This window comes from Hyposmocoma kahamanoa, unplaced genomic scaffold (genome assembly GCF_003589595.1).
Source record: "Hyposmocoma kahamanoa isolate Upper Pololo Valley unplaced genomic scaffold, ASM358959v1 94, whole genome shotgun sequence".
NCBI classification, from domain to species: domain Eukaryota; kingdom Metazoa; phylum Arthropoda; class Insecta; order Lepidoptera; family Cosmopterigidae; genus Hyposmocoma; species Hyposmocoma kahamanoa.
The window spans coordinates 4,299,127-4,312,639 of record NW_020654878.1 but is presented as its reverse complement, the minus strand read 5'-3'; the positions used below and the strand labels follow the sequence as shown (position 1 = coordinate 4,312,639).

Genomic DNA, 13,513 nt, shown 5'->3' with positions numbered 1-13,513 from the left:
TGCACGGACAGCTCGTACGTCAGGCGTAGTTTACCACCGGTGGTCACACAACACTTGACTTTTGGTATACTAAGAAACTCACACCGCCTTGAGAGAAAGTACTAAATCAGCTGTGCATCAGTAAAATTTTGTAAATTTTGTAGTAAAATTTTGTTAGTGTAGCTCAAGAGTTTGGTATTGTGTAAGACGTTAAAAAACAAGATTAAAAAGTATTTGTTTTTGAAAAAATAACTATAATCTCAGTACAGAGTACTAAAAACCTGATCTCAAGAGTACGTGGAATGACATATAATTACCAAGTTTTATTGAAATCGGTTACCGGAAAGTGCGCAAACCCGGATTCATCCCCTAGTTCGCCACTGTACGGGACTTGACACAGGAGATAATAAAAATCGGTTCTCACTACTCAAAGTATATTGAGAGAGAAAAACCGCTTGAATTGGAAAATAGCAAAATCAACCATTTAAATAATGGCTCCTTGTAATAAAATGTAGGCGCTATTTATGTAAATGAATCTTCATTCATGAACAGCCACCCTTAGAGGTAGATGATTTTCTTCAAAATTAAATGGGACCACTATGGAGGTACCCTCTTTCCAACTAAAAAAGAATCATAAAAATCGGTTCACAAATACCGGAGTTATCGCGTAACATACATAAAAAAAACAAACAGTCGTATTGAGAACCTCCTCCTTTTTTTGAAATCGGTTAATAAATGTACTTAATAGAAAAACGAGAATAAACATCTTTCTATCTTTTTTTCATTTACAATGATTCTATGTAGTAATGGTTTCAAAATCCTTAATAAAACATGATGAGTTTGATTTACATTCACACACAAAACAGAACAAAAAGTAAACTAAACTTGTTAGCCAATAAGTATTGTTTACAATTTAATGCGGAACAAACAATATTCCGAACGTAATGCCCGTTTTCCGCTATATTAAAGTTTGCAGAGCAGAAAATGATCACGATCGAGCAAAGAGGCTGCATGGCGGGAGGTTGTTGCCGGTGCAGAAAAAAAACTCATCATTGTACGCGGCACGCGTACATGCGCCGCGCGCCTTTTCCCGCGGTTTTATGCCCGCCACCATTCGAAACTTTCAAAATTTTCGTAATACGTTGTGATTTTTTTTCAATGAAGATGATAAATTTTTTAGAAGAATCACTTTAAAAAATATGGAACATTTTGTAAATATCTTCAGTATATTTTCGTAGTGTTTTTGTGATGGAGTGTTCGGAGTTTTTAAGAAATTGTGACAGCTTTTTTAGTAATAGAACAGTATGGAGGCTTATCAGAAATGGCTGTAGAATAACAAGACAAGCAGTGTATGCGGGTTTGTTACTGTTTTTTGTGCCATCAGTATTGTGCGATGCAGGTAAGGCCGTTTTAAAAACATTTTATAATTAATATAATGTGCACACAGTACCTAATTAATGATATTTGAAGGCTTTTTTTATTCACTAATGATTAAGTCAAAGTCAAAGTCAAAGTCAAAGATTATTTATTCCATAGGTAAAATAAATTTACACTTGAAAACGTCACATTTAAGCTACTGCTCGTTCACTACGCTGACCTCCCTGAGAAGAACGAGCAAGAAACTCTAGGGATTGCTCTTTTCAAATAAACTTAAATGCTATGGAATACACTTTGAATCAAATTTGTGTGGATTCTGGAGCCATGTCGTCTTCATTCGTCGTCATTAGAATTTTAAGGGTTAGTCTATGTCTTAGTCACTACTTGTGGTCATTTATTTTTAATTTTTATAAACGCTCTACGATTATCAGGCTGTTTGACGCGGACAAAACGCGTCTTTTGTTTTCCTTTTATATTACAGTAATTACATAACGACTCTCTCAATTTAGAAGGGTGACTTTTATATATTGTAAAAAAATATTTTTTTTGTACTAAATTATATAAGAGAAATTGTAATGTATATAATAATATATATTACGATAATATGTATATATTATATTGTTATAATCTTCTTAGGACTCGTTAATATGTAAATCTTAGTACTGAACATGCAGGCAGGTTGTACATGCAAAACAATTCAACGCAGACGCCATCGATAATCAAAATTATGTTCCGACAATGTCCGATAGAGAACACAGGCGGAGACTGAAAAACAGCACTGTGTTAAGGCTTCGTCCCTTCACAGTCAGTCACAGCTCATAATTTATTAACACATAATATCGTGTGATGTTCTATGTATAAATGGGTGTGTGTGTGCGTTTGATCAATAAAGTCCCATTTAATTTATTTTAATTTAATGAACAACAAAACTTTGCTTCTTTGCTTTTGCTTTTAAAACATCAAAAGAAAACTTTACAGAGGAAAATATACACTATTTAAATATACATTACATTTTTTATGAAATAATAATAAATCGTATACATATCAACACGTTTTATACATTATAGTCCAGTATTTTTGTAGCAGTAGAGCTCCTTGTGAAAGAGTATGTCTAGGGAAGTACTGCCACCTTACACATTTCTGCCGCCAAGCAGTAATGTCAGCATTACTGCATTCCGGTTTTGAAGGGTAAGGGTGCTAGTGAAATTACAGGCACATGAGACTCGTCAACTTATTATCTCAGGGTGACGGGCGCAGTAGTAGAGCCCCTCAGAACTTAGTAGTTGAAAACTCTGAGTGGCACTGTAACTGGTATAGACAGGCGTGTACATTACCATCAGGCGCACGACTTGTTCGTCCCGAAACTTGGTATCCTAAAAAAATGTAAATAAATCTATTGTTTCGGATTTAAATCGCGTATATATTTTTCTTCAAACAAACAACATTTCGGGCCCTTTACAAGTCCCACGGCCACGACTGATTCTACGGCCAGTTTTCCAAATATGATAGACCGTGAGACCAGTAAAGGACTCGAAATGTTGATTTGTTTGAAAAAACATAACGCTATTTTGATCCGAAAAACAATAGTTTCATTTTCCTCGATATCAACGGCATATGTGAAGAGTTTATTTTATTTAGTTGTTGTGAATTTTATTAGTTTTAAAGTGACTTTATATTTATTGTGCGCGTGTTTTATATATCTTTTTGTCCAAGCGGGGACAAGCTGCAATTCAGTGCTGTATGTGCGCGTATGCTCTACACAGTCTATGGTGATCTTACTCCCCTGCAAACGCTTATTGTAATTGTTAATGTTATAAATTGTAATTGTTGTAAGTGTTGTAGCGTTTCATGTTTTGTGGGGTAAATAAATGGTTTATTTACCTAAACATGATAAAAAAAGACAGAAAGTGGTACGACAACATTTGTTTGTCCCGATTTTTTTGAGTATTCGGGAAATCACTTAGGTACAGGGTCAAGAGCACGTCAAGCTTGACACTTAACACTTAAATCCAATTCTATGCTGCTTACGATAAGAACGGTCCAAAGTACAAAGTGTCAAGCTTGATGTGCTTTTGACTGTACATTAAAAATTGACGGTGTTCGAGATAGGTAGGTAAAGTATATTTATCAAAATTAGATTTTTTGTGAGAATTTTCCTAAATAATCCGAAAAATTTATGATTACAGCAACTCGTCGCAAAGTATAAATAAATATAATCTACCTTCTACGTCAATTTTAATCTATTTAAGTCCAGAATCCCGCAAAAAAAAAACGGGACAAAAAATGTAGTCGCAAGACAGTCTCCACTTTCTGTCTCTGTTCTTCGAAGTTTAGGTCAATAAAGTTTACATATCCAATCACTGTTCGTGACATGAAAGATATTGCAATTACAGTTGAAATAAATTGACATGGTGGGGTTAGTGACACGTCTACTCGTAACAATTGCAGTGCCACTCAGAGCTTTAAATCGCAAAGTCACCCTGAGATATTAAGTTGACAGTCGCAGGAGTCTGTAATTCCACTTCTTCTTCATCAAGTGCCTCACCATTATTGAAGGTCGGCAATCAGTTTTCTATATCTTTCTTTGTCCAGAGCTAGCCTGAACAGTTGTACAATGGTCTTGATGGTCTTGATTGATCTACTCCCAGATATTACGAAGCCATGACATTTTCCTTCTTCCAACCTTCCGCTTCCCAGTAATTTCACTACCACCCTTAAAAGCCGAACGCAGTAATACTCGCTACTCACTTTACTGCTTAGCGGCAGTTATAAGTATAGAGGTAGAAGCAGTATTTCCCTAGACGAACTCTTTCACAAGGAGCTCTAAATGATGATGCTTTTAAATGATGATGATCTTGATGTAATATTGCTTCTTGATTGGCTTCTTGATTGTGTTGTTATCATTAGTACGATAGTATCAAATGTATTTTCGTATAACTTGAAATTAATTCAATTTGTATTGAATTGATATTCAATTATTTTTTGTGAAATTACTGCACTAGTTTTTTTATAATTATTAATACAAAAAGATCGATATCTAGAATAAAATTTCTTCGATCCGGCTGGGTTCGAACCGACATTCCAACCAGCGGACCTAACGAATATTTCTGTGTGCTTGTTGTCGGATCTTTGTATTTGATTTTCTACGACTTTTTAGCCGTAGCGCCATCTATGAGAAATCTATGAAAGTATTTCGTCGCCCAGTTAGGTGACTTTACAGCTACCAGCCCTGGTTAGAGATGTCGCTATTATCTGTAATTAAATTTGTATTGAATTTAAATGAATTCATTAACATTTTTATAAAAAAAACCGACCTCAGAAATTTGATTATTCGCTTTCGCAGTGTTCGTTTATTTGCCAAGTTTTATTGATTAAATTACGGATTTATCCTCAATTCGCCACCATTGGCGGTGGAATATTTTCTTCAAATTTCAATGTGACCACTACTGAGATACACCCTTTAAACAAAAAAGTATCATTCAAATTGGTTCACAAATATGTCGGAACAGTCATGTAACAAAAACTTAATAAAAATACTGTCAAATTGAAAACCTCCTTTTGCTACGTCGTTTACAACAAACGCGTAATTCATTAATAGGTGATCGGATTATTCAATCTACGATTTACGTTGTACACTTAGACGGTAACACTCCAATGGCGCCCATAATCATTTCTTACACAACTGTTCCGAGGCTATTGTACGTAACAAATGGTAACTAAGTGATTCATACAGTTTCACACTTTTTGTTCAATTAGTAATACGTATAAAGAATCTTAAATTACAAACAATTAATAAATAATAAAAAGCAAACAAAATACCTTTTTTTCTTTATAATTACAATTGATGGACAAACAAGCAAGTCGGTAAGCAACACGCCTGTCCATAGAACTTCATACGAGCTTTAAATCGCAAAAATCTGAGGGACACTGCCACGGCGCCCGTCACCTTGAGATATAAATTGACAAGTCCCATATAACTGTATTTCACCGGCACCTTCATCATCACATTACTGCTTGGAGGCAGAAATAAGGAAGATGGCAGTACTTACCTGGACGAAGTTTTTCACAAGGAGCTCTACTACTATTAAATTTTTTTTATTTGATTACTTTACATTACGGTATACACATTTAACATGTACGTTTTCTCAGATTACTGTATAATATTTAAATGTTTTATACTGTTTTAACTCGCTTTTAGGAAAATTATGACTTTGTTCATGACGAGTTCTCATATCCAATTAAATTATTTTTTCAAAATTACCGACGTTTTGGTTCCTCTACAGGTCTTGTACTCTCGGTATCCGTCCGAAACAATTATTGTGAAATAAGTAGTATTAGACGAAATTCAAAGACGCAAGATGCGAATGTCGCTTCATACTTGACATTGTTGTTGAATATTGTCGAGTATTACTTATTTCAATAATTGTTCCGGACGAATCTCGGAGAACGAAAGTAGACCCTCTAGTCCCATGTTCATGGCGGATTGGGATGGTAAAGACATCAACCAGTTATATTTAATATTAATGCAATCCAATCGCGATAACCTAAGAACTCGATTTGAATTATATATTTCGTATGTAAGTTATTATGACACGTGACTGTGCATTTTTTTTCCTAGATATTTAAAACAATATTGTCCAACACACATTACGATCTGTTAAATCTAATCATACTCTCTTAGTATGATGATCAATTGTACAATTACCGGATCAATTCCTTTTAGTTTTTCTTACAACAGTCGACTTATTTCATCTTTAACTAGTACCCAAAATGCTGACAATTGGGCTGGAGTTCATGCAAACGCGATGCACTTTTTAATTTAGTCAAGTAATGTATTTATTAATTTCACTTTTAAATTTCCAATTAACAAAACAAAACAACGTAAATAAACCTACACATATTTTTCGTACATAATGATTCGACATAAGCGACTGTATCGATTCAGTCGCGCATTTGTATCGATACAGTCGCGCGTTTACATCGATGCAGTCGCGCGTTTGTATCGCTGCTAAATGTTCCCGTGTGTAACCACTCATAATCGTCACTAATATAAACAATAAAACAAAATTATGTATCTAAAAAAATACAAATACAACGAGACGTCCATAAAAAACTAAAATTGTAATTTATTAATTCCATTTACAAAACGTAATAAATAAGCAGATAGTCAACAAAACGCGTGTAGTTTTGGTGAAATGCCAAGGTGAAATAAAAATAATGTCAAATGCCAAGCACGTCTTTCAATAGCCAATAGCTAACTGAGTACATAAATTCTAAGTTATTGCTTGTAAAATATAAGCTAACGTTAAACATTGCTAATTACAATTGCAAAACAAAAGTTGAGTAGGTATAATTGTTTACTCGGCTTTTTACCGCGGAGAATTTTTATTCTTGAAATAGTTAAGCCTGACATAACAACATCATCATGAATCTATTATACGTTACACTACTAGCAAGAATCTCCTCTAAGGAGTGTACGCCAGAGATTTCCAAACTTTTACGTCTCGTAGTCCCCCTTCTTTTTATTATATCGATGGCATACACTATAATTTGGCAATCAGTATAAGATACTCGCCGATTATTGCCAAACGTACGCCAAATGTGCAAAAAAGATATCTGCCGTCCACTAACAAATCTCGGCTAAGTGACAAATGGTGAAATATTCGTTTTAAATAGCAGAAGATAGAGTACAAAATTCTATTTTAAAAACAGTTCAAATTAGTAACGCGTTTGACTTATCGGAACTTACCCTAATGATGCATAGCTGAAATATTATTAAACATTAGTAGCAGTAGAGTTCCTTGCGAAAGAGTTCGTCCAGGGTAGTACTGCTACCTTACCTATTTCTGCCGCCAAACAGTAATGTTAACATTACTGTGTTCCGATTTTGAAGGGTAAGGGTGCTGGTGAAATTACAGGCACATGGGACTTGTCAACTTACGTCTCATGGTCACGCAATTTCAAGCTCTGAGTGGCACTGCAACTATTATGAATAGGCGTGTCGCTTACCACCAGACACACGACTTCTTTGTTCCGTCACTTGGCATTATAAAAAAAAGAAACTCCAGAAGTGTTTTTAACTGTTTTAACAACTTCGGTGCACACACAAGATAAACACGTTTTATAGATTTTACTGCATTTTTATAGTTACTATGCTAGGCTGCCACGCAGAAGTCCCGGGTTCGACTCCCAGGCCGAGAAATATTTGTATAGCCTACTTTTATTTCGCTCGTGAGTTTGGGTGTGTCCATGGCACTCGCTATTCAGGGTCTTTCTAGTGCGGGGCTATGAGTGGATGCGTTATTATTAGTTAGTTAGTTATTCATCGAACCGAATATCTTGTTTGTTATGAAATGTTTACTTCATAGGTAGTTTGTGTATTATTAGAATATATTATGTATATTGTACAAACATAGGTACAATCTACGTAATGTGGATAATTCCATTTATTGAATGCCAACATTTTGTTCAAGTCCATCCTAAATGTGCACCATACTCGTGGATAGTCAGTAACGATGCACCCCCTGTTTTTTTTCGCTAACACGGACCCCACGTAGGTTAGGATGGTGGTTGATATAGACCTTTTTTTAACAACATCCCAAACTTAGTAAATAAATCATTTGTCTTACGGAAATCGGAAACAACTCCAGTATCACTAACACCTAAACTCGACAGGTGTGGACCATAGTCCACCATTTAAACAAAAATCCAAAAATCCAACGCAAACCCAATGCAGGTTCGGGACTTCACACGTTTTCCAACGGTTTAATACCTTCCACAACATTCCGATTTGAAACCATAATGTGTTCAAGTCATTAATTTCTTTGTGATACACAGATAATAAAGGAGTTACAAGAATGCACTTTGAAACACTGCGATCCGCGTTGCGGCATACAAAATTTTCATAATTTTATTTAGAATAGTTGTATATAAGTAAATAAGTAGTTAGTAAATAAGTATTGTTTCTCTGTCTGTTTTTGTATGACGAAAGTCATTAAGCTAAAAAATATATAGAATAATTAAATTAATACAATTTGAATAATAAATAATAATACTCTTCTGAATACACTCTGAGACACTTCCCTGAACTACCAGATCAGAACGATGTAAAAAAGTTAATTTCCTAATTTGGTCCTACTGGGAATCGAAGCCGGGACCTCCTCATCCATCGCCCACAGATATAAACCTTTGGGTCACCGAGGTCCTCAATAAATAAATTATGCTAATAAAAAATGGTTAAAATATACAATGACGATAAATAATTAGAAAAAGATTAGAATTAGTTAAAATTATTTAGATTTTGTATAAGAATATGATAAACAATAAAACTGTTGAATAAAACTATACTAAGCTATAATTTAATATAATTATACTATTCTTCTAAATAGGCACTTCTAAACGGATACTAATACAAACAAAGGCTGCGCTTATTATCTGCATCAAAATTGCCATTCCTTGTTTGTGTTAGATCACACGTAACAGAAACTGTAGATTTTAATACAAAGGGCAATTTAGTTCATCAACATGCAGAACACCATGCTAGCAAATGGAACAATGCCATTATTACAGTTCCTGTTTAAGTTGACCAACCAAAGGAGTTTTTAATCTTTCGCATATGTTACATATTGGTAATAGAACTATTTCATATTGTCAAAATAAAAATATTTTTAAAAGGTATGTAACGCATTTTTTTATTAGGGGAGTTTATCAATCAAATGCCAATTAAAAGCTTTCACATTTGAACTAACGCCTCTACGGGAGTACAACAATTGCCATTTTCGGTCCCTCGATAATAGTTTTTATATTCTTAACGCTACTGCAGAGAAGGTCTATGCGACCGTCATCATTGAGTTGGTTAAATTTATAATGATTTTTGTAGATCAGCATCATCATCATATAACATAAGCCCCCCAAAGATTGCCAGACTAGCAGGTTGGGCGCGACGTGCATCCATCGGTTACCCGCCGCCCTTACCAGGTCATCCGTCCATCTAGTAGGGGGCCGTCCCACTGAAGGCCTCGGTTCATGGTCTCCATTCAAGAACCTTTCTGCCCCAACGGCCGTCAGTTGTACGAACTATGTTCATTGCCACTTCAACTTGCTAATCCTTTGAGCTATGTCGGTGACCTTCGTTCTTCTACGGATCTTCTCATTTCTGATTCGATTGACAAATTGTTGAGTGACTTTGACCTTTTTTATGAAGCTCATAGTAAATGACCACGTCTCAGAGCCGTAGGTCATCGCTGGCAACACGCACTGCTCGCACACTTTTGTCTTCAAGGACTTCGGTATTGCGGACGAAAAGACGTCCCGGAGCTTCCCGAAAGCTGCCCGACCGAGTCGGATTCGACGATTGACATCTTCCTCGAAGTTGGTTCTACCTAATTGGACGGTTTGGCCGAATTAGACAACTATCTATATAAATAGTACATTAGAATGTTCTTTTAAAAATAAAGTATTTAATTAATAACTATAAACTATATTGCAGAATACGGTTTTCCCATCTCAGTCTCCTATAAACTGGAAAGGCAGCGCTGGCGCTACCCCAATTATCCGGATGCAACCCCAAACAGTAATGTTAACATTACTGTATTCCAGTTTTGAAGGGTAAGGGTGCTGATGAAATTACAGGCACATGGGACTCGTCAATTTATTATGTCAGGATGACGAGCGCAGTGGTAGTGCCCCTCAGATCTTTGTAGTTTAAAACTCTGAGTGGCATAGTAACTGTTATAGACGGGGGCGTGTAGCTTACCATCAGGCGGACGACTTGTTCGTCCCGCCACTTAATGTTATAAAAAAATGGTCTGGAAATCTTTGGGGGAGGCCTATGTTCAGCAGTAGACGTCTTCCGGTTTATTTTTTTAATTTTTTTTTTCATAATATCAAGTGACGATGATAAGCTACACGCCTGACCATAACAGTTGCAGTACCACTCAGAGCTTTGAATCGCAAAGATCTGAGGGGCACTGCCACTGCGCCCATCACCCTGAGACATAAGTTGACAAGTACCACGTGCCTGTAATTTCATAAGCACCATTAACCTTCAAAACCGGAACACAGTAATGCTGGCATTACTGCTTGGCGGCAGAAATAGGTAAGGTGGCAGGACTTCCCTGGACGAACTTTTTCACTAGGAGCTCTACGGCTAATATGGTGATGATGATGAATCAACACAATGGCGCCTTCTAGTAGGCATGCAATCAAAATGGAAGACATACAGCAGCTATATTTTCTTGACCGGAAATTCGGGAGCAAATGGTGCAATTATTAATGATGTTAGGAAGCAATAGCCCGTTCACGTCGTTTGCGCCGCGAGCGACACATGCTCTGCGCACGTTTGTGCCGCATACCCTACAGCGTTAGTGAAGCCGGCACTGTGTGAGTTGGTTTGTTCGACAAAACCGAATATACACGATTTAGATCAGGAAAAATAGTTTCATTTCCAATTGACCAACCAAATTACTTGATAGCTACATTGTCAATTCTGTTGAATATGAAGTTTGTTTGTAAAGTTTAATTATAACGGGAAATACATAGATTGTACGCTCCCGGAGTCATGATTCGAGTCACCTTTTCGTATATTTTAAGTATTAAGCGCCCTAAACATTTGATGGCGTCCCGTGGTCTCTACCTACCCGTCCAGTGGGACAAGGGAGGTTATGTATATATGCAAGCTTAACAATGTTTGATTAATCAAGTAATTAGGAGGGTCATGGGTTCGAATCCGGTGTTGTACATCTGAGTATTCGGGATTTGTGTGTGAAATTTGATTTGAAATTTACCTGGGGCAGTTTAATGAAGCGTGTGAAATTCCCAACCTGCATGGCGCCTGTGAGAGCAGGCCTGTGCCCAGCAGTGAGACTATATTATTATACGCGGTAATTATTATTATTGTTATACTAAACGTTATTTCCATAAGAACTTGTTGAAAATTCGAATTTGTAAAACCGGGGAAGTTTTTCTTATATGTTAAAAATGTTTTTATAATTTAGCCCTTTAAGAATAATAGGGCATGGTGGGTCGAAATATATATCCGGCAGAATATATAAAATTAAGTTGCCCAAGACAGTAAAAACAAAAGACTCGAAACGATGGACAGTTCTGCGGGGAAGTCCTGCAAATATTCTGATGACAGAATGACCTGCTCGATATCCTTGAACTGCTTTTGCTTGCATCCTGTTAATTTATACAATAAATGTACAATAAAACCGCCATTGTTGATTCCTTTCACCAATTTACATTACTATCTTTTTTGTACAATCTTTTAAAACTCATCGTTCACTTGTTAATAATGCATTAATTACCTTGTACTACATAAACAGCTAGTTAATATGCTACTACTATTTAATAACACAATAACAAACGGTAACAGTAATCTAGTAATTCGTTTAGATTGATATGTATATTGTGTTTATGGATTTATTTTGACGACCTGGGTTGCCCAACGGTGCAGCGGTGTGCTCTATGAGCGCTAGATGAGGAGTCTCGGATTCCTGACAATTTTTCTAAATTAGTTTTTTCCTAATACCAAATTTTAATAAAACCTTACTATTAATGTATTACATGCGAATAGCTCCTTGTGAAAAAGTTCGTGAAGGCAAGTACTGCCTTACCTATTTCTGCCGCCAAGCAGTTATGTGACCATTATTGCATTCCGGTGTTGAAAGTCAAGGGTGAAATTACAGGTACATGAAACTTGTCTACTTATTTCTCTGGGTGACGGGGCAGTGGCAGTGCCCTTCAGATGTTTGCAATATAAAGCTCTAAGTGGCAGCTGCTATGGACTGGCGTGTCGTTTACCATCAGGCGCACGACTTGGTCGTCCCTTTCTTCTTCTTCTTAGTGTGCCGCTTCTCTGCGAAGGTTGGCGATTATCATGACTATTCTCATTTTTGAAGCTGCCGCCCGAAAGAGGGAACGTGTGCTAAGGTGAAACTAGTCTTTCAAATTCTTTAACCACGGGGTTTCCCTTCTGCCACGATTATAGATATAGGCGACTACGCTTTCTTTATATTTTTCCCTGCATTATTAGTTGAATATCCGGTATCTATTGCCCCTCATTACGTGGCCAAAATACTGCAGCTTCATCTTAGTATATCTTCATATCAGTTCGTCCCTTTACTTTGTATCACAAAAAAATATTGACCCGGGTCAATGTTGAAAAGCCCAATTTGCTCCTAATCTAGGTACTCTGGAGAATGTCACGGTTGTTTCGTTCCTCTGATGTTCATATACATATAGTACTGGGAATTTTTTATTTTGAGACCAGGTAATCGCTGTGATTTTGCAAAAAAGTGATATGTCAGAAAATCATCATTATGTTCTAAGCGTATTAAAAAAACCTCACGAAATAACACTTAACGAAGGCCGAACGTGTGACTCCGTGGGAATACGTCGCCTATGGTAAATTAAACCAACAACTCTGATTGCAGGCTTTACGGTTATATTAAAGACATATAGAGACGACCATTAGCTTTTTCAAAGTCTCATGCCAAGGTAATATACACAAAACAACGTGAATTAAATGTATTTAGCGCTAAATGTTGTAACAATGGTCTGACACTGGCCTAGTTCAAGCCAATCTACAAAACTTTGCGGCTATTTCACGGCGTATTTATTATAATGAAGGGTGATATAAATTTTTTTTTTGGGAAAATATTTTTGTTGGCCCTACGCCTAAAATGCTTACAATAATTATTGCTATTATTTATAATTATGTATAGATTGTTAGTAAATTAAAAAATGCTTAAATCTAAGGGTTAGCAGTAGTTAGGGTTAGTTACACAATACAAACACAGCAACACAATTTTATTTTTATACTGCGCGCTCTCATAGCCCCGCACTAGGGAAACCCTGTATCGCCGGTGCCATGGACACACACATAGATAACCACAAATTACACCCGCGAGAGAAATAAATGTAGGCCATACTAATGTTTCTCCCCACACGGGAATCGAACCCGGGACCTCTTGCAGTGGCAGCAGAGGCAGTTAAATAAATAAAAATTAACAATACTATGCGACGACGGCATGTAGTCGCATCCAATCAGCTAACATCCGCAACATGAACGATGCGGTTGTGGCTGCCGCGCAGGCGAAATAGCATCGACGCGCATCTGTGGCGCATGATAGCTGCAAACCCGTCTGTGTGCGCC

General features: G+C 36.6%; 1 protein-coding gene across 1 annotated transcript in view; it reads left to right on the top strand.

Annotated features, from left to right (window-relative positions):
* The first annotated feature begins 1,057 nt into the window (after positions 1-1,057).
* The window catches only part of LOC113237856, a 65,619-nt gene continuing 53,163 nt past the window's right edge, over positions 1,058-13,513 (top strand). Inside the window, exon 1 of the mRNA XM_026474555.1 lies at positions 1,058-1,378. Within this exon, the coding sequence (XP_026330340.1) occupies positions 1,228-1,378 (151 nt within the window). The 5' untranslated portion in view covers positions 1,058-1,227. The remainder of the gene's footprint in view (positions 1,379-13,513) is intronic.